Source organism: Aotus nancymaae, unplaced genomic scaffold (genome assembly GCF_030222135.1).
Source record: "Aotus nancymaae isolate 86718 unplaced genomic scaffold, 86718_ANA_hifiasm-v0.15.2.pri h1tg000059l, whole genome shotgun sequence".
Taxonomy (NCBI): domain Eukaryota; kingdom Metazoa; phylum Chordata; class Mammalia; order Primates; family Aotidae; genus Aotus; species Aotus nancymaae.
In genome coordinates this window covers 50,740,399-50,763,128 of record NW_026988473.1, presented here as the reverse complement: position 1 = coordinate 50,763,128, position 22,730 = coordinate 50,740,399, and the positions used below count along the sequence as shown (strand labels likewise).

Below are 22,730 nucleotides of genomic sequence, written 5' to 3'. Positions count from 1 at the left end.
GTACTTCTGAGCTCCAACTTCTCTTTCTGGTCTATCTCCAGATGAGGGCCAGCTGCCGAACAGGACCTATCATGTTGACCTTTAGCTCTACCACCAGGAAGAAAGATGCCTGTTTTAAAAAGTCTGACAAACACAAAGATTTATAAAGCTTATCTTTAAGGAAAATAGTTTGGATCACATTTATTTGTTTGTCTAATTATTTCAAATCTCACTCCAGAGCACTGTGTACCACTCTTCAAAGCCAGTCAGCTGGACAAAAAGAGTGTGGGAAAGTTAGTAACTGAAAACAGGAAGACAATTTGCTGAGCAGAGAGAGGCTAGACACCCATTACCTGTTTCACTTGTAGTCCATGACTCCAGATCCTTTCCAGGAGATCACAAAGGCTGGCAATCAGGGTGTTCTCTTCTACCCCTGTGATGTTCACCTCCCCATGCCCTAGCTCCACAGCTTCTCGGCCCATCTTTTCCACCAGCATCCTCTTGGTCTACAAGGAAGCAGTCAACAGGATTAAATAACCACAGTGAGCAGGATCACATACAACCTGAGAGGGTTCTGAAAGCCTGCATAGCACATCTGTTGGGCTGGGAGGGACAGGATGAATAAGCCTCAAGGACGCAGAATATATTTATATCCATATAGGTCAGGTTATGAGGGAGTGTATGCTTTAAAAATTTAGTTAACAAAAGGATAAGCCCCTCCTACAACAGCGTGGGAACCCTCTCTCTCTCTCTCTCTCTCTCTGCCTAATAAATTGCTTTTTCTGTAAAAAAAAAAAAAAAAAAGAAAGAAAGAAAGAAAAGGATAAGAGCACAGCAATCTGTATGACTCCTGGCAAGTGATTTCATTACTCTGTATTAGTTTTTGCACTTATGAGAGAAACAAAGTTAAATAAACCCTTCGGTCATGCTCACCTCTGACAGTCTCTGATTCCCACTGCTTAAATGACCCTACTAAATAAACCTCCGAGCATACATACAACTTAGAAATATATCTGAAGTAACTGTCAAGGAGACAAAAAAAATGAGGTAATTTACATAAAAATTTTCAACTGCTTATTGTAAAATCATAACCAAGAAAACAGACACTGTATAATGATAATCATAGTTTTTATTAAGTACTATGTCAGGCATTGAACTTAGCATTTCATTATCTCATTTAAGCCTCCTAACAATCTATGAGGTAACTATTATTATCGTTACCAATTCACCAATAAGGAAATTGATAAATAGAGTAATCAATATACTAAATTTATAGTATAATCAATATAGAATATTGATTATACTGTATTTAAATATAGTATAATTCTAAGTAACATGCCCAAAATCTATATTTAAATATGGTACTATATTAAATATTATCTATATATATCAACCTCCCAGACTCAACTGACACTCCCACCTCAGCCTCCCCAGTAGCTGGGACTATAGGTGTGCATGTTTCTTTTGTGATTTGTTTGGCTTTTTTTCCTTTAAGACACTAGGTCTTACTATGTTGCCCTGGCTGGGCCCAAACTTCCAGGCTCAGGCAATCCGCCCACCTCAGCCTCCCAAGTAGCTGGGATTACAGATGTGTGCAGATACTCCTGGCTTGTGATTTGCTTTTTCACTCAAGTTATATATGTATATAACTTGCCCAAATGAACAAGCAAAGTAGCAATAGATCTGGCCTTTGAACATGTATCTGTCTGAACTTTGAGTCCAAGTTCAAAAGTAAGATTTAACTATGCTATAAATTTGTGACATATAAAAATCTAAGAAAAGGAAAACAAATCACCCCAATCCTATCTTTCAGAAGCAACAACTTTTAATACTTTGGCATATTTCTTTTCACTGTTATGGTTTTTAACTTTTTTACTGTTAAATATATATTTATGCTATTACATCATTATAACCAGTGCCTGTATTTTCTTTTTTTTTTTTTTTTTGAGATGAAGTTTCACTCTTGTTGCCCAGGCTGGAGTGCAATGGAGCAATCATAGCTGATCGCAACCTCCACCTCCTGGGTTCAAGTGATTCTCCTGCCTCAGCCTCCCAAGTAGCTGGGATTACCAGGCATGCGCCACCATGCCTGGCTAATTTTGTATTTTTAGTAGAGACAGGATTTCTCCATGTTGGTCAGGCTGGTCTTGAACTCCTAACCTCAGGTAATCCGCCTGCCTCGGCCTCCCAAAGTGCTGGGATTACAGGAATAAGCCATGGCACCCAGCCAGCATTTTCTTTATTTATAAATACTGTCTGTTTATGCCTTTGAAGTACCCCACATGCCCTCTTCCATTCACCTTCCCACTCTAGAAGCAACCACTTACTTACACAATGAAACTACAGAAAAATAAGAAAATTATTATCACCTATATTTTTAACCCTAAAATATATGGTTTGGATTGCCTGTATATATCTTTTTTTTTTTTTTTTTTTTTAAAAAATGACAGGATCTCTCTCTGTTGCCTAGGCTGGAGTGCAGTGGCTCAGTCATGGTTCACATAGCCTCAACCTCCCAGACTCAACTGACCCTCCCACCTCAGCCTCCTCAGTAGCTGGGACTATAGGCACACATGTTTCTTTTGTGGTTTGTTTATCTTTTCCTTTACAAGACTGGGTCTTACTATGTTGCCCTGGCTGGGCCCGAACTCCCAGGCTCAAGTAATCTGCCTACCTCAGCCTCCCAAGTAGCTGGGATTATAGCTGTGTGCCAATACTCCTGGCTTGCAATTTGCTTTTTCACTCAAGTTTATATTTGTAAAATTCATCCACACTGATGTGTATAACCATTATCCATTTCCATTGTTGTATAGCATTCCACCATATGAATATGCCACAATATGTTTATTAATTCTCTTACTAATTGGCTTTGGATTGTTTCCAGTTTGGGGCTATAAAAGAATGCTGCTGTAAACTTCTTGTACATACTTCTTGGGACATGCTCCAAAAGTTTCTCTAGTGAACATACCTAGGAGAAGAATTACTAAACAATACTATACTGTTTTCCAAAATTATCATACCAATTTATACTTCCAACAGCCTGTTGCCCTATGTGCTAGCCAATACTTTGTGATGCTATACTGATTATTATATTTCTTCAATTCTAGATGCATATTCTCACATATTTAACATGTATATACTTGATATGTATTTCACAGTCATCATTGGCTAGGAATAGGAAGTTGTCACAGCCAGGTCATGCATCTCATGACTTAAGAATTTTGACAGTCCTGGCCAGGCACGGCGGCTCATGCCTATAATCCCAGAACTTTGGGATGCCAAGGCGGGCAGATCACTTAAGGTCAGGAGTTCAATGCCAGCCTGATCAACATGATGAAACCCCATCCTACTAAAAATACAAAAATTAGCCAAGAGTGGTGGCACACCCCTGTAATCCCAGCCACTCTGGAGGCTGAGGAAGGAGAATTGCTTGAACCTGGGAGGCGGAGGTTGCAGTGAGCTGAGATTGTGACACTGCACTCCAGCCTAGGTGACACAGTGAGACTCCATTTCAAAAAAAAAAAAAAGAATAATGACAGTCCAACCGCTTAGAAAAAGAAAATGCATAAATGCAGCATCACCAATGTTCTTCATAGTACAAAGGCAGAAGAGACAAAATTGTATGGGGAAAAAAATTATAGATATTAATTACTCAGAGTGAACTGACAGAAGTTTTATATACACACACACACATAGACTCTGGCCACAATGCCTGGCCAGAGTTTTTTTTAAACACCTGAATTTAAATTATCAGTACTGATATATTAATCTAGCTTTTTTTTGAGAGAGAGGGTCTCCTTCTGCAGACTTGACCTCCAGGGCTCAAATGATCCTCCCACCTCAGCCACACAAGTAGCTGGGACTAAAGGCACACACCACCATGCCCGACTTTTTTTTTTTTTTTTTTTTTTTTTTGGTAGAAATAGGGTTTCATCGTGTTGCTTAGGCTGGTCTCAAACTTCTGGGCTCAAGTGATTCGCCCACCTCCACTCCCAAAGGGCTAGGATTACACACATGAGCCACTGTGCCCTGCCAATCTGGCTTTAAACAGTAGTAATTTCTTCTACAAGAGACAGCTTATTTTATTTCCTCCTATAAACGAGCACCACTTTATCCTATAAATGGGCACTACTTGGCAACTGAAAGTGTAAGAAAATATTTTTTATTCCATTGATAAATAAATAGGATGTAGTAGAGACTGAGTGAGTTGAACTGCCCTAAAATTATGGTATGCTGACTTGGTTGAAAGATTCTTTTTATTAGAAAAGACATTTAAATTCATAACTAAAACATTAAAAATTAAGAATGAATGTCTTTGTAGAAAAACATCCAAAAAAATCTAACTTTAAACTGAATGACACATTTTAGCCTGGCACATAGTAGGTACCCAATAAATTTCTATTTCTAGATCTAAGATATTACTGTTATCAAATTAAAATAAAGAGGCAAAAACACTTGCATATATGTAGGACTAATCTGTTGAAGTAAGAGTGAAAACTAGTCTGATTTTAAAGTATCGTAACATGTCGAAAATTTAAAACTATGCTTGTAACTCCAGCTACTCGAGAAGCTGAGGTAGGAGGATCACTTGAGCCTAGGAGTTCAAGCCTGGGCAATATAATGAGATCCTGTCTAAAAAAATGTTTTGTTTTGTTTTGTTTTGTTTTGAGACGGAGTTTCGCTCTTGTTACCCAGGCTGGAGTGCAATGGCATGATCTCAGCTCACCGCAACCTCTGCCTCCTGGGTTCAAGCAATTCTCCTGCCTCAGCCTCCTGAGTAGCTGGGATTATAGGCACACGCCACCATTAAAAAAATGTTTCTTATTAAATTAAAAACAACTCTTTTGTTTATTTTTATAGAATATACATTAAGTTTATATCAAGCAAAGCATGCATGCTCTCAATTAATGGTATGTTTTATTTAAAACAAATATACCTAACTTCAAATTAACAGGATCTTAAAATTAGTACTATCTCATTGCATTAATGTTTTTTGTTTTTTGTTTTTAAGACAGGGTCTCGCTCTGTTGCCTAGGTAGGAATGCAGTGGTGCCATCACAGCTCACTGTAGCCTTGACACCCCCGGCTCAAGCCATCCTCCCACCTCAACCTCCCAAGTATCTGACTATAGGCATGTGCTACCATGCCCATCTTAATACTTTTCTAAAGACAGGGTCTCACTATGTTGTTCAAGTTGGTCTTGAATGCCTGGGCTCAAGCAATTCTCCTGCCATGGCCTCCCAAAGTGTTGGGAGGCATGAGCCACCACACCCAGCCAACAGTATTTTTAAAATACAGAGGAAGTGGTTGAAGCCAATCCTTGGTCTTACCTTGGCTGCTAACAGAAAAAACACAAACACAGAGGTGTCCACAGCTTACCTTATTGCGGCATTCCTTCAGCAAGCCCTCTACAAACTTCCAGTTGGTCTGGGCAATCACTGATGGAGAAAGGTTGGACAGTTTGGGCTGCCGGATGGTGCTGCCCATAGTCCTGGCTTCCTGGATGTACTTCTATATCAAACAGAAAAATAAGACCCTTTGTGTCCATGCACATAAACCAAAGGTCACCAGTACTGATAAGTGACTGAAGAGGGCACTATTTTTTCACACTTTCTTAGCTGCCTTTTTCTAGGCTCAGATAGGAATAAAAATTTTTAATTTAATTCTTGTATTAAAGGGAAAAACTGAGATAATATAATGATTTCTGTCTTAGCTGATGTAAAACACTCCCTGAATAGTATAATTACCTTTGATTTAAAGATACGAGAGTTGCTGGGCACAGTGGCTCACGCCTGTAATCCCAGCACTTTGGGAGGCTGAGGTGGGTGGATCATCTGAGGTCAGGAGTTCAAGACTAGCCTGGCCAATAGGGTGAAACCCTATCTCTTAAAAAATATATATGTGTATATGAAAAGATACAAGAGTCAGGCGGGGTGCAGTGGCTCACACCTGTAATCTCAGCACTTTGGGAGGCCGAGGCAGGCAGGTCACGAAGTCAGGAGTTCGAGACCAGCCTGGCCAACATGGTAAACCCCATCGCTACTAAAAATACAAAAATTAGCCAGGCATGGTAGCATGCACCTGTAGTCCCAGCTACTCAGGAAGCTGAGACAGGAGAATCACTTGAACCTGGGAGGCGGAGATTGTGGTAAGCTGAGATAGCACCACTGCATTCCAGCCGGGGCAACAGAGCAAGGCTCTGTGTCCCCAAAAAAAAAAAAAAAAAAAAAAAGAGTCAAAAAACACATGGCTACAGCAAATCTCAAATCTCTGAGTAACACTGAGAAAATAATTTCCCCCACCAAGCTGACAGGAGTTTAATTCCTCTGCCCATATCAAAGATATCTGCCCTTTCTACCATAAAGTATAAAATTAAGGCCTGGAAAATAGGATTGCACACTCAACAATTGCAATTATTTTGTATAATGTGCTGGTGATTCTGCATATGTCTGTTTTAACACAGAACCCACATCAATGAAGTAAAATGCACTCTGATATCCTCTCAGTAGGTTCATGACCAACATTTTTACCCTAACCTTCTCCCTTCCCCTATACTTATTCCAGTGGCATAACTCTGTCCATTTTATCTTATGGCCCCTTAATCTCTCTCTACTACCAACCCCCAAGGTTAGGGTCCAAATACTATTACTTGGACTGCTGTTACCTGTCTCCTAACTTGCTGGCTATCTCCATATCCTCCTCCTACAAAATATTCTGCCCACAGCCTCCTTTACATATCACACTCCAAATTTTAGACCTTACCATGTCCTCTACTAGAAATGTTCTTCTTACAGCTCCAGGGAGATGAAAAAGAAAAAGGCAGGGCACAGTGGCTCACACCTGTAATACCGGCACTTTGGGAGGCTGAGGCAGGTGGATCACGAGGTCAGGAGACCGAGACCATTCTGGCCAACATGGCGAAATCCCATCTCTACTAAAATACAAAAAACTAGCCAGGTGTGGTGGTGCACACCTGTAGTCCCAGCTGCTCAGGAGGCTGAGGCAGGAGAATCACTTGAACCCAGGAGGCGGAGGCTGCAGTGAGCCAAGATCGCACCACTGCACTCTAGCCTGGTGATACAGTGAGACTCTGTCCCAAAAAAAAAAAGAAAAAGAAAAACAGTCAGGAGCAATGGCTCTTGCCTGTAATCCCAGCATTCTGGGGGGCTGAGGCAGGTGGATTACTTGAGCTTAGGAGTTCAAGACCATCCCAGGCAACATGAAGAAACCCTGTCTCTACCAAAAATACAAAAAAGAAATTAGCCGGGCATGATGGCATGCACCTGTGGTCCCAGCTACTCAGGAGGCTGAGGTAGGAGATCACCTGAGCCTGGGAGGTGGAGACTGCAGTGAGCCCAGATTACACCATTGTACTTCAACCTGGGTGACAGAGTAAGACCCCATCTCAAAATAGCATAAAAGCTTCTCTAACAATCCCATCATTCTCCGAAGCTGAAAGAGATGCTTGCTCCTCTTCCAAATCATCTTGGTTGATGATGACTCCAAGTAGAAGTAACCTCCGCTTTCTCTAATCAGTAATCAAATATTGGTTTGTCCCTCATATGGTCATTTCAAAAGATTATTCTCCTGAAGTTATCTTTATACCTGACTTTGCTCCCTTAATCAACTGGTATTCCCTGAAGACAAGACTGACCTCTTTTGTCACCATTGTATTGCAAAGTGCTTACCTCACTTTTTTTGCTGTAGCAAAGAATTCCTTGATATCTCAGTGATACAGTTTGGGTGTGTCCCCATCCAAATCTCATCTTGAATTGTAGTTCCCGAAATTCCCACATGTTGTGGGAGGGACCCAGGGGGAGGTAACTGTGTCATGGGGGTGGGTCTTTCCTGTGCTATTCTCAAGATAGTGAATAAGTCTCATGAGATCTGATGGTTTTATAAGGGGGAGTTTCCCTGTACAAGCCCTCTCTTTTTCCTGCTATCATCCATGTAAGACGTGACTTGCTCCTCCTTGCCTTCTGCCATGATTGTGAAGCCTCCCCAGCCATGTAGAACTGTGAGTCCATTAAATCTTTCTTTTGTAAATTGCCCAGTCTTGGGCACGTCTTTATCAGCAGCATGAAAATGGACTAATACACTCAGTGATTCTGACCAAGAAAAAGGTCAATAAACACTGCTGAAAATAGTAATGAGGAAATTAGGTGGAAGACTCAGACTTTTAAAATGACACAAATAACCAAAATTCCTTATGCTACTCTGACCAAAAAAAAAAAAAATCTAAGTGCAACTGTATCCTGTAAATCAGCAGGTGAAAATTCTTAAAATTTTAATCTATTCATTAAAAAAAAAAAAGCAAAGGGAAAATACGTTACTTATTTTCTAATTCACTGAGGTGCCAGACACGTGAAAACAGTATGCCTTCTTGGGTTCTATCTGTGCAAGACAAAAATTACAGGGTCTTTTCTCAAAGAGAAGTTACTGAAATAGGTTTCTGAAGTTAACACCCATTTTCACAACTTCTTTGCAACTAAGTAAGGCAGGGTCTACAATTTGAGGTTTATAACTAGAAACTTAAGAAGCAAGTTACAGTAGAGCTGAGAGAAACTCAGCTTATAAGCAATGAAGATTCAGGAAGTAAATTCAAGAATCTTGGGTTTCCAAGTACCTGATAATAATGTTCCTCTCCTTTACTCTTTTGGAGAAAAAAAAAGTCAAGATTATCTATTTTTATTTAAAGTAAGAAACAGTAAGGGGAAAACACGCTAACAAAATTAACTTCTTTCTGGGCCAGGCACGGTAGCTCACACCTGTAATCCCAGCACTTTGGGAGGCTGAGGCAGGCGGATAACCTGAGATCAGGAGTTTGAGACGAGCCTGGCCAACATGGTGAAACCCTGTCTCTACTAAAAATACAAAAATTAGCCAGGTGTGGTGGTGGCACCTGTAATTGCAGGTACTAGGGAGGCTGAGGCAGCTACTAGGGAGGCTAAGGCAGAAGAATCGCTTGAACCCGAGAGGTGGAGGTTGCAGTGAACTGAGATCACTCCACTGCACTCTAGCCTGGGTGAAAAGAGCGAGGCTCCATCTCAAAAAAAAAAAAAAGAAAAGAATTTTAAAAAATTAACTTCTTTCCTACACACACACACACACACACACACACACACACACACACACCCCCTCACACCAATTTTTAAAGGATTTCTCCCAAGTTTCAGAGTCTTAACTTCTGAGGTTCCTATTGAACTCCCCAGGGAGTATCATGCATGAGTAATTACAACATGTTTAGTAGCTAGCTGCAATTTGCAAAACATCCTACATTCTGATTTGTGATAACCTAGGCCCAGCATCAGATATCAGGAACTAGACCTATTATTAACCTTTCTTTATGGGGTGATGTCATTGCTGGGATATTTGAATCAGACCAGAGAACAGGAAATGAGAAAGAGAAGTACATAGCATGATAGCAAGGTCATCTTTCTCATTCTTAAGGTATCTTACCTCTCTCTGGTCATTATCTAGACGCAGGTGTTCTGTGTGCTGCTTCTGCCGATCTTTCCGCCTCCACTGGGCAGGGGCATTCCTTTTTGTCCACCTAATACAATCAGAATCAAAGCAGGCAATTAAGAATCTCTCACTTAAAAAACAAGGTCAACTAATAGGAGAAAACATGAATGACTAAAGGCCAATGCTGGACACAGGAAATAACACACAAGTCACCAGAGACAGCTCAGAAACCTTGAGGAAGAGCAGATTAAAGATGAGTGACTGGACACGAGAGAGATAACCCCTCAGGGAACATGTCTCTCTTGAAACATCTACAAACACTTCACATAGAGATCTAAAACTATACTCATTTAACTCTATATAGGCTTTGATGCAGTCATCTCCAAAAGTAACTAATGAGTAATTCTGCTTATCTACTTTTCAATTCAGGTTCTGATTATTTCAACTGCCATTTATTAAAGACAATGCTAGCTTGCTACTGAATTCGATCCAGGCATGAGGTAATTTTAACCCATCTGCAGCTTTTTGCAGGTCCTGGACATATAGAGCTATCCCAATCTGCATAGTGGAGTCAGGAACTGAAAGATAGTCTGCCACGTATTTTCTTGTTCAAACAAGTGAACAACCTAGATAGTTTGGGTCTTCTCCATATGTGCTTTACAAAATTACAAAGTCTTCTGGGGCTAATAGCCCTGGCCCAGAAACTAGATGACCCGAGGGAGTTGGATCAGTGAATCCCTGGGGTTGACTCACTTGTTGCTGGCTGGCCCAGTGGAAAGTACATCAGACTGCAGCTTAGGGAAGAAGCCTGGCTCATATTTCCCTTGTCCAATCTTCATGTCAAGTAAATGTGGATGAATTGCAGTATGATCAATTTTTGCCAGACGCAGCTCAATTGCTTTCTCTGGATGAGAATACACACATACACATAAAAACATACACAAATTAAGTTAAACATTTTTAAAAAATCTGCTACTCTTCCATTTCCAGCCAAGATGAAGTAAAAGGGACTAATTTTTTACTCTCCTGCCTAATAGGAAAAAACACATGCAAAATATATAAAATGATAAATTTCAAAACACTGGACATCAGGCAATGAAGGACAGGAATCCCTGAGAAACAGGTAACAAATGAAGTAACACCTACAACTATCCCAGCTAATCACCTAGAGAAAGTTTCCAGGCTGTAGCTCAGGGAAGGGAGGCCGAGGTGGACTGGTGGACTCCCTGAGTTAAGGAGACCAAAGTGGCTAGAGTTCCTATGAATGGTACCAGAGAAGAGAGAGAATCAAGGGGATCTGCAGGGTATTCAGCAGGGTAACGGATCAGCTCACGCAAGTAAAGAAACTACTCAAGGCTAGACAAAGAATCATCGGAAAGAATTAAAAGAAACAATACAAAATGCTCATATACGGCTGGGAATAATGCCTGTCTCCACTTGCCAGACTGGAAAATCTAATTACCCATGGGGCACTGAGTAAAATACTCAGAGGGCCTTGCCTCAGTAGTGGAGAATTAATCGCAGCCTAAAGGATTCTCTGGTTCTGCCAAAGAAATCTTAAAAGGAAAACAAAAAGAAATCAACTTATTTCTAAGTATCTTAACTACATCCCAGAACAAATGTTGAGAATATTTATAGGAATACAGAAGTGTCCAGAACTCAAATAGTAAAATTCATAGTGTCTGGCATCTAATCAGATTACCAGGCATGCAAAGAAGCCAGACAATACAACATATAATGAAAAAAAAAAAAAAAAAACACTAACACAAATGTTAGACATAGCAGGCAAGGATATTAACAGTTATTATAGCCATACTATAATATTTGTTTAAAAATTAACTAGAAAGGCTGGGCCTGGTAGCTCATGCCTGTAATCCCAGTGCTTTGGGAGGCCAAGGTGAGCGGATCATTTAAGGCCAGGACTTCAAGACCAGCCTGGGCAACATAATGAGACTCCATCTCCAAAAAATAAAAAAATATGAGCCAGACATGGTGGCACACACCTGTATTCCCAGCTACTCAGGAGGCCAAGGCCAGAGGATCACTTGAGCCCTGGAGTTTAAGGTTATGGTGAGCTATAATTGTACCACTGCACTCCAGCCTGGGCAACAGAGCAAAACCTGGTCTCTTAACAAAACAAAACAAAAAAAACTAGAAACATGGAATACAAACTTCTAGAGATGACAGCTATAATATCTGAGATGAAAAATACATGGGCTGGGTTAAAAGCAGACTCAAAAATGCAGGAGAAAAAAATAAGTGAGCTTAAAGCCACAGCAACAGAAATGACCCCAAAGAAATCACAGAGAGAGAAAAGCTCAATGAACCGCAAGCACAAGAATCATGAAGGAACATACCAAGCCACATCATAATCAAATTGCTCAAAATCAGTGATAAAAAGAAAATCTTAAAATCACTTAGAGAAAATAGACATTTTGTATAGAGAAGATCAAAATTAAGGATGACAGTAGATTTCTTATCAGAAAACAATGGAAGTGTGATATGGTTTGGCTCTGTGTCTGCACCCAAATCTCATCTCGAATTGTAATAATCCCCACATGTGGTGGGAGGGACCTGGTGGGAGGTAACTGAATCATAGGAGTGGTTTCCCTCCTGCTATTCCCCTGATAGTGAGTGAGTTCTCACGAGATCTGATGGTTATATTAGCATCTGGCATTTGCCCTCCTGGCACTTATTCTCTCTCCTGCTATGCTGTGAAGAGGTGCTTTCCACCATACTTATAAGTTTCCTGAGGCCTCCACAGCCATGCAGAACTGAGTCAATTAAACCTCTGTCCTTAAAAAATTACCTGGTCTTGGGTATTTCTTCATAGCAGCATGAAAATGAACTAATTACAAAGTGAGAAGACAAAGGAGTGACATCTTTTTTTTTTTTTGAGACAGGGTCTCATTCTGTCGCCCAGGCTAGAGTGCAGTGGTGCAATCTTGGCTCATTACAACCTTCACCATCAGGGATTCTTGTGCCTCAGCCTCTGAGTAGCTTGGACTGCAAGCACGTGCTATCATGCCTGGCTAATTTTTTTTTTTTTTTTTTTTTTTTTGTATTTTTAGTAGAAATGGGGTTTCACCATGTTGGCCAGGCTGGTCTCAAACTCCTGACCTTAAAGTGATCCACCCGCCTGGACCTCCCAAAATGTTGGGATTACAGGCCTGAGCCACCACTCCTGGCCTGGAGCAACATCTTTAGAGTACTGAAAGGAAAAAACTATTAACCTATACTCAGGGAAAATACCTTTCAAAGACAAAAGGATTACAAAAGCTGAAATAATTTATCATGAGCAGATCTACACTACAAGAAATGTTAAAGGAAGTCCTTCAGGCAGAAGGAAAATAATACCAGATAGAAATAGGGATCTACAGAATAGAAAGAAGAGCACCAGAAATGCTAACTACACAGCAAATGCATTATATTTTGTACTTTTTATTTAAATCTCTTTAAAAGGCAATTGACTGTTTAAACAAAAATGACTGTGTAGTGTGAGGCCTGTGACCTATGTAAAAGTAAAATAAATGACAATAAAATAAATGACAATAGCACGTAGGCTAGGAAGAGAGAAATGGAAATGGAGTTTTGTGAAGTTCTTTTTTGTTGTTGTTTAGAGATGGGGTCTCACTATGTAATCCAAGTTGAACTCAAACTCCTGGGCTCAGGCAATCCTCCCCCTTCAGTCTCCCAAACAGCTGGGACTATGGGTGCACATGATTGTACCTGACAGTTCTCTACAGCTCTTATACTATGTGGAAAGTGATATTATATCACTTAAAAGTAGACTGTGATAAGTTAAATGTGTACTATAAATCCTAAAGCAACTACTAAAATAACACAAGTTATAGCTAGTAAGCCAACAAAGTAGATAAAATGAAATCATTAAAAAATTGAAAATATCCAATTAATACACAAGAGGGCAGAAAAAGAGGAAAAGGGAACAAAGAACAGATGGACAAATAGAAAATAAACAGAAAAATGACAGGCTTAAACCCCACAATACCAATAATCACATTAAATGTACACAGTCTAAAGACCTCAGTTAAAAATCTGAAACTGCCAAATTGGATAAAAATGCAAAACCCAATCACATGCTACCTACAATAAGCACCATTTAAATATAAAGACACAAATAGATTTTAAGTAAAATAATGGGCTGGGTGAGGTGGCTCATGCCTGTAATCCCAGCACTTTGGGAGGCTGAGGCAGACAGATCACAGGGTCAAGAGATCGAGACCATTCTGGCCAACATGGTGAAACCCCATCTCTACCAAAAATCCAAAAAAATTTAGCTGGGTGTGGTGGCGCGTGCCTGTAATCCCAACTATTCAGGAGGCTGAGACAGGAGAATCACTTGAACCCGAGGGCAGAGGCTGCTGTGAGCCAAGATCATGCCACTGCACTCCAGCCTGGTAACAGAGTGAGACTCCTATTAAAAGAAAAAAAAAAAAAGGTAAAATAATGAAAAAGATATACCACACTAGCCCTAGTCAAAAGAAAGCTGCACTTTGGGAGGCCAAGGTGGGTGGATTATGAGGTCAGGAGTTCAAGACCAGACTGGCCAACATTGTGAAGCCCCCTCTCTACCAAAAATACAAAAATTAGCTGGGCATGACGGCGCATGTCTGTAATCCCAGTTACTCAGGAGGCTGAGGCAGGAGAATCACTTGAACACGGGAGGCAGAAGTTGCAGTGAGCCGAGATCACCCCACTGCACTCCAGCCTGGGTGGCAGAGTAAGACTCTGTCTCAAAAAGAAAGAAAGAAAAAAGAAAAAAAAAGAAAGCTGGAGTAGTTATTAATATCAGACAAAATAGATTTGACAGTAAAGAATATTACTCTGAATAAAGAAGGTTATTTCTTTCCTTTTCTTAGAAAAAAAATTAAAAATTAGCCAGGCATGGTAGCACACATCTATAGTCCCAGGTACTCATGAAGCTAACGCGAGAGGATCCCTTCAGCCCACTAGTTGAAAGTTACAGAAAACCATGGCCACACCACTGCACTCTAGCCTGAGCAAGAGAGCGAGACCCCATTACCATTTAAAAAAAAAAAAAAAAAAAGAAAATATCAATATAATTCACCATATTAACAAACTAAAGCTAAAAACCACATAATTATCTCAATGGATACAGAAAAAGCATTTGACAAAATTCAACATCTGCCTCAGATAAAAACTCTGAACAAACTAGTGACATCCTTAACTGACAAAAGTTATCTATGAAAAACTTAAAGATAACATTATTTTTATGGTAAAAGTGCTTTATCCCTAAAGTCAGGAATAAGATGCCCACTCTCACCATTTCTATTTGACTTTGTACTAGAAGTTCCAGCCCGTGTAATAAACAACAACAACAAAAAAGGCGGTGGGGGAAGGAAAAGAAATAAAAGGCATCCAGGGTGGTGGAAAGGAAAAATAAGACTATCATTATTCACAGGTAATATGACTGTCTATGGGGAAAATCTGATGGATGTACAAAAAAGCTATTAACAGGAAGTTTAGTATGGTTGCAGGACATAATACAAATATACAAAATGCTATTATAGTTCTATATACTAGCAATGAACAATCAGAAATTAAAATTAAGAAGTAATACAATAGCACCAAATTTATGTAACACAAAACAATTTACAATACACCAAAAAACATGAACTACTTAAGGAAAAATCTGATAAGACATATAAAACCTGTACCCTGAAAAGTACATAATGCTGTTGAGAGAAATTAAAGATGACATAAATAAATGGAAAGATATGCCATTAATGGATCAGAAGACTCAGTATTGTTAGGATGTCAAATATCATTCAAAATCTCAGAAGGCTTCTTTGCAGAAGTTGGCAAGTTGACTCTAAATATGTACGGAAATACAAAGAACACAGAATAGCCAAAACAACTTTGAAAAGAAGAACAAAGTTAGAAGATTAACACTACTTGACTTCAAGATTTAACATAAGCTACAGTAATCATTTAATGCAAGCTACAGTAATCAAGACAGTGTGGTACTGGTATAAATAACAGATCAATGAAACAGAACAGAGAATCCAGAAGTAGACTAACACATATATAAACTAATAACATTTTGACAAAAGCATAAAGGCAATTCATTAGAGAACAGATGGTCTTTTCAGTAGATGGGTATCTGTATGAAAAAAAAAAAAATGGACCCATAACTTAAAACTACTTACAAAATTAACTTGAAAAGGATCAGAGACATGAATGTAAATCCTAAAACTAAAACTTCTACAAGGAAATACAGAGGAAAATCTCTATGTGACCTTGATAGGTCAAAAATGTCTTAGACACAATAAAAGTATAATCCAACTGATAAATTAGGCCTCATCAAAATAAAAGGCTTTGTTCTCAAAAAGACAGTGGTAAAAGAAATTAGGCACACACAAATGAAAATCACAGTAAGATACCACTACACACTTATTAAAATGCCTAAAATTGAAGACAATGACCATACTAAGTTGGCAACGATGTGGAACTCTCATACATTGCTAGTGGGAATGTAAAATATATAATGTACAATCACTTTGGAAAACAATCTGGCAGCTTCTTTAAAAAGTAACATACAAGGTCCCATGTGGTGGCTCACGCCTGTAATACCATCACTTTGAAAGACCGAGGCAAGTGGATCACTTGAGGTCAGGAGTTTGAGACCAGCCTGGCCAACATGGTGAAACCATGTCTCTACTGAAAATACAAAAATTAGCCAGGCGTGGTGGTGGGCACCTGTAATCCCAGCCACTCAGGAGGCTGAGGCAGAGAATTGCTTGAACCCAAGAGGAGAAAGATGCAGTGAGCTAAGATCACACCACTACACTCTAGCCTGGGCAACAGAACAAGACACCATCTCAAAAAAATAATAATAATAATAACATACAGATATCATATAATCCAGTCATTCCACTCCTAGGTATTACCCAAGGAAAAAGAAAACTTATGTCTATACAAAGTATCTGTACACAAATATTCACAGACCAAATGCCCATCAATAGTTAAATAGATACACTGTGGTAATATTCATACAATGGAATACTATTCAAAAATAAAAAGGAACATGAATGAATATAAAAATAACTATGCTGGGTAAAAGAATCCAGACTTTAAAAAAAGTACCATACTATGATTCTATTTACATAAAATTCTTGGAAAGGCAAACTGTGGCAACAAAAATTATATCAGTGGTTGCCTGGGGATTGGAGAAGAGAGTGGGGAGAGAACAGGAAGAAGGTATTACAAAGGGGCATAAGAAAACTCCCTCCCGCCCCTCCCCTCTTTGTGTTTTTTGTTTGTTTGTTTGTTTTTGAGATGGCATTTTCCTCTTGCTGCCCAGGCTGGAGTGCAGTGGAGCAATCTCAGCTCACTGCAACCTCTGCCTCCCAGGTTCAAGTGATTCTCCTGTCCCAGCTGGGATTACAAGCGCCCACCACTAGGCTCAGCTAACTTCTTGTATTTTTAGTAGAAATGGGGTTCCATCATCTTGGCCAGGCTGGTCTTGAACTTCTGACCTCAGGTGATCCATCCACCTTGGCCTCCAGAGTACTGAGATTACAGGCGTGAGCTACAACGCCCAGCTTTCTTTTCTTTTTTTCTTTTCTTTCTCTCTTCTCTCTCATGAGTCTGAAAACTTTCCTTTTCTTTCTCTCTCTCTCTCTTTGTTTTTTGAAACAGGGTCTCACTCTGTTGTCCAAGCTGGAGGAATACAAGTGGTGCAATCATAGCTCTCTGTGGCCTTGACCTCCTGGGCTCAAGCAAAACTACCACCTCAGCCTCCCAAGTAGGTGGGACTACAGGTTCATGCTACCACATCCAGCTAGTTTTTGTATTTTTTTGTAGAAACAGGGTTTCGCCATGTTGTCCAGGCTAGTCTTAAACTCCTGAGCTCAAGCAATCCACCTGCCTCGGCCTCCCAAATTGTTGGTTACAGGTGTAAGCCACCACACCCAGCTCTCTCCTGGTATTTTCCAGAGTCATGTAAAAACATCTGTCTTTGGGCCTTGCTGGGTATCTTATGTTGTCAAGTCATGTCTTTGAGCCTCCCTCACTTCCCCCAATCTTTACTCTCATTCAATAGAACATATTAAATGTTCAAAATGTGCCAGGCATTGTGGATACAGTTGTGAACCAAAGGAACATTTTTATCTGTAAAATTGGTGGGTAGGGTGAGTGGGCAGAGTCAATTGCTATCAACATCTCTTCTAATTGTAACATTGTACTGTTTTTTATTGTAACATTTTTAAAGGGTCTCCAAAATCCCTTTATAGTTATGTTAGCATGATTCTACAATCAGACTGGCTAAAGAAGCTGAGATGTCCAATATGGGATGGGATAAGATGGTTGAACTACTCCTCTAGGCTAGGGTTCTGGGGCCAGTTGCAAGAACCCTGATCTAGTATACTTGAAGTACATGCCTCTGGTATATACCTAAGGGATATACCAATAGCAAAGATAGTCCCATGATTCCTGGGTGCAGACCATATAGTGCAGACCATATAAGAGTCTCTGTGATATCCATTTTTCTGAAATGAGTCATATGAATGAGGCTTAGTTAACCCTTCCTCCTACATTCCAAACCCCATATTCTCCCTCTTCTTTCTTCTTTTTTTTTTTCAGACAGAGTCTTGCCATCAACTCAGGCTGAAGTGCAGTGGCACAACCTCAGCTCACTGCTCTGCCTCTCAGGTTCAAGCAGTTATCCTACCTCAGCCTCCCAAGTAGCTGGGACCACAGGTGTGCACCACCACACCCAGCTTTTTTTATTTATTTATTTGTAGTGGAGACAGGGTTTCACCATGTTGGCCAAGCTGGTCTCAAACTCCTGACCTCAAGTGATCCGCCCACCTCAGCTTCCCAAAGTGTTAGGATTACAGGCGTGAGCCATTATGACCAGCCTCCAAACACCATATTCTAAGAGGTCCATTAGACTATGTAATGGCTACAAGTGAGATCACAGTACTTGATATCTGTAGGCTGCAGCGTTTAGTGTTCAACAAATAAATTAAGGATGGGCTGAGACTCCTCAACCCTTGTGGCAGATGTACAGGATTTCAAGTGACTAGAGCCTCTGGCTTTATAGTCTCTGGCTATAAGCAGACTCTTCCTAGTGTGCCATATACAAATATTATCATTTTCAAGTGTAGCACAAGATGAAAAATAAGAAGTCTTGATTTAAACAATGGTTTGGGAGGTGGTTCTTTAAACCAGAGTCCTGTAAAAATCTCCATCAAGCTGCCCAGATCCAAAGCCTTAGGCAGAGTTCAGGAACCTATGTTCTAACTGAGTTAAAGTAGTCTAACTGCATGGACAACATGTCCTCAAGCCTTTACCAAAAGGACTGTCATCTTAATGAGGGTCCTGCAACAGGAGCAGAAAGGTAAAGAGAGACTAGAAAGTGTAAGGGAATGTAAGACTTTGTCTAAACTGTTACCAGTTATATCTTCAAAGCCTAGCAACTGGCATATTCATTCATGTGACAAATATTTCTTGAAGACTTGCCATATGTTCGGCATTTAGTAGGTAGTTATAAAATGCAGTAAATAAATAATCAAAATAAATTAAAATGCCTTAAAAAGGACACTGAACATCCCGCAGGAAGTAAACACACTACTTAATCTAACACTTCAAGCTATTCTCTATAATAGAGAAACTATTCTCTAGCTAAGCTGATATGGATGAGCCCTCTAAAGAAAAGGATGTGTTCAATCATTTGTGTAGATAAAAATATCCCTACATGCTGACACAATGCTAGAAGAATGGGGGGAAGAAAATAAGTAAATACAGTCTTTGCCCTTAAGTTGTTCTCTAATAATGATAGCTAGTAAAAGTAGAGATAAGTGAGTAGAAGCAAGCACAAAGCACTACAGGAACACAGAGGAAGAATCAACTGACTCAGTCTGGGGGAATCAGAGAAGGCTTCACAGAGAAGGAAACATATCTGCTAGGTTTTTGTGACAAATACTATCAGCTGCTTACTCATAATTATTCACCCTTTCTTTCTTGCTTATAGAACCTTGATACTGTTCAGGGTAGCATTATACCCAGTTCAATGTTCACTTTCACAGCCTCCCATACACTTGAGGGTGGTCATATAATATGATTCTGGCCTATGAGATAATGAAAGTTGTTAGAAATTTCTGGGAAAGCTTTTGCTTTCTGATAAAAGTGGGAAAATAGGCCGGGCACAGTGGCTCACACCTGTAATCCTAGCACTTTGGAATGCAAAGGTGGGAGGACTGCTTGAGCCCAAGAGTTTGACACCAGCCTGGGCAACATGGCGAAACTCTGTCTCTACAAAACACAAAAAATTAGTCAGGTGTGTGCAGTCCCAGCTACTTGGGAGGCTGAGGTGGGAGAATTGCTTGAGCCTGGGAAGTCAAGGCTGTGGTGAGCCATAACCACACCACTGCACTCCAGCCTAGGCAACAGAGTAAGACTCTATTTCAAAAAAAAAAAAAAGGTGGGATGGCGAATGTAGCTGGCATCAATCTTCTCCTCTTCTTGCCTTGAATGTGAATATGAAAAGCTTCTGGGACTGGGTGTAGTGATGCATACATGTAATGCCAACACTTTGGGAGGCCAAGGCAGAAGGATCACTTGAGCGCAAAAGTTTGAGACCAGACTGAGCAACACAGCAAAACCTTGTCTCTACAAAACTTTTTTTTTTAATTAGCCAGGCATGGGAGCACATGCCTATAGTCCTAGCTGCTTGGGAGGCTGAGGCAAGACAATCACTTGAGCCCAAGAATTCAAAGTTGTAGTGACCTATGTTCACACCACTGCATTTTAGCCTGGAGAGAGACCCTGACACACACACACACATACAAAAGGGCAGAAAAGAAAGAGCTTCTGTAACCATGAGGCTTTCATTGAAATCCTTAATTTAAAAAAAGCGAGGCAACAGTATGACCATAAAAGTCAACATGCTAAGGATTCACCAAATAAAAAGACAGAATCTCAGTTCTTGATTACATTGTTGAGCAGCTGAGCCAACACAAGCAAGGACTAATTCTGTACCTCTTGCTAATATAAGAAAAATAACCCCCTATTTGTTTAACCCACTGCTGATTAGGGTCTCTATCACATACAATGAGATTCAGTCTTAACTGACAGTGTTAAAAGGATGAGAAGACTGCCAGGCAAAAAAAAGCAAGAAAGAACATTGCAGGAAATGGGAACCACATACGTAAGGCAGAATCAGAAAAAGAGGCTGGCATATTCAGGAAAAGGGACATGTTAGTGACATAATCCAGCAGGCTAGAATGCACGGTTCCAAGGAGGCCTTACCTGCTTCATCTACAGTGGTACACTTCTGGTACATGGATGTACGGAGAGTAGGTGTCCGAACATTCAACAGCCTGATCTTGTCAACTCGGGAATCAAATACTCGGAGCACAGGGTCTTTATCATCATCATCATGACACATGATTTTGTTGTCAATGAAAGATGCAAACATCTGGGTCTCCAGGAATCTTGAGAGGAAGGGCAGGTAGGGCTCAGGCTGATCTGACAGAAAAGATGCCTGGTGGGACCAAAAAGAAGCAGTAATTGACAGGGAAAAGGGTAATGTCAATGTGCCAAAGGACTCAGTAGGTTAATTGTTCTTTGGAGCTGCCTAGGTCTTTCAGAAAAGCAAGCTGCAAAATCTCTACTTAAAAAAACATTCATATAAGTTCAGATATCTTGAAACTTTGACACTGGGACAAACTCACTTGGATAACCTACTGAGTCAACCAATCTTCCCAGAATTCTGATGTTCAATCTACACGTATATCTTTGCTTTAAGAGATCCCTTTGGCTGAAGGGAAATCATCTGATAATAATAATCAGCACATCTGTTCTTAAGCAACAAGGCCCATTTTATCAACATTAAATGGACCATAAACTTGTTTCCAGCATATAATAAAAGAAAAACTCATTTTCCATTACTTCTTCAAGACATAACTGGCAAGTTCTCATTCCTCACCACCTCCCAAGCAGGATTACACTCACTTTATCAAAGTTTTGCATCTGCTCCCTGTTGGTAAACCAGGATTCCTTATCCTGGCTGGGCTGGATGACAAACACCTCATAATCTGCAAACATCTGAGTGAAACGATTTGCAAAAACTTCCCGGATCTGAATGTTTAGCTGGTAAATCCTGAGTTCTTCTTCTTCACACTGAACTTTGAGATCCTTATTGCAGCTGGGGTCTTCACGCACTTCCAACTACAAAAAAAGAAAAAGCAGTTGGGAACACACCACTTTTTTCCTTTTATCCCAAGGAATCCAATTCCTGATTTTTTTAATCTGATTTTTTTTTCCAGTAGTCATTTACTTAGCAGCAAATAGAGAATGAAAGAGGAAAAACTGGAAAAAATAAAATAAAAAAAAGGAAAGGGACTCAGACATGGAAGAGAGATAAAGGGAGTTTCACTTAAAGATATCCAACAACTCAATGAAAGTAGAGATAAAATCTTTATGGGCTGAGAGAGATTCTGCCATGAAAGAAGAGGTGCTAATTACCTCAAAGGTCAGGGAGAAAGGAAGAAATGTGGGAGATCAATTTAACAAGGCAACAATTCTGACGACCTAGAAAAAATTCTGGCTCTCTTGGTTTTTTTATTTTTCCCTCATCTTTCCTTCTTTCTCCAAAAAACCTTTTTAATCTCACCAAATATTTCTCTGCTCCTCTTTAACTACCCATGATTTTTGAAAAGTATCTGCTCTACTAAGCAAAACAAATCTGCTCTACTAAATCAGAAAAATGAAATATTTCACTAACAAACAGCCCAACAAGATTACACTGACCCGCTGGTTTACATGTAACTTACAAAAGTAATTTAACAGTGAGAACTCAAGAGGACAAGATTCTATACTGAGCTCAGCAACATACTTGGCATTTAATAGGCAAAACACTTAGGCTCTCTGAGCCTTGGTCTGTTTGGCTATAAAACAGTTAATACATGTTTTATATGCCTTACGTTGCTGTGAAGCTCAAAGGGTCTAAAAGAGGTCTGGGCCTTGCATGGTGGCTCACACTCATAATCCCACCACTTTGGGAGGCCAGGGGTGGCAGACTGCTTGAGCCCAAGAGTTTGAGACTAGCTGGGCAACATAGTGAGACCCTGTCTCTACAAGCAATTAAAAAAAAAATTAATTGGGTGTGATGGCATGTACCTGTGGTCCCAGCTACTTGGGAGGCTGAGGCAGGAGGATCACCTGAGCCCAGGAGATCGAGGCTGCAGTGAGCCATGACTGTGCCACCATATACCAGCCTGAGTGCCAGAGTAAGAACT

The 22,730-nt window shown here is 40.1% G+C and overlaps 1 protein-coding gene across 3 annotated transcripts in view; it reads right to left on the bottom strand.

Annotated features, from left to right (window-relative positions):
- The window catches only part of DENND5A (DENN domain containing 5A), a 118,215-nt gene that overhangs the window by 20,840 nt on the left and 74,645 nt on the right, over positions 1-22,730 (bottom strand). For all 3 annotated transcript variants that reach the window (XM_021675138.2, XM_021675140.2, XM_021675141.2), the window contains 6 exons: positions 21,445-21,660; positions 20,740-20,974; positions 10,198-10,348; positions 9,439-9,532; positions 5,359-5,490; positions 333-485 (listed from right to left, as the gene is read on the bottom strand). In XM_021675138.2, coding sequence (XP_021530813.1) covers positions 333-485; positions 5,359-5,490; positions 9,439-9,532; positions 10,198-10,348; positions 20,740-20,974; positions 21,445-21,660 — 981 coding nt within the window. The remainder of the gene's footprint in view (positions 1-332; positions 486-5,358; positions 5,491-9,438; positions 9,533-10,197; positions 10,349-20,739; positions 20,975-21,444; positions 21,661-22,730) is intronic.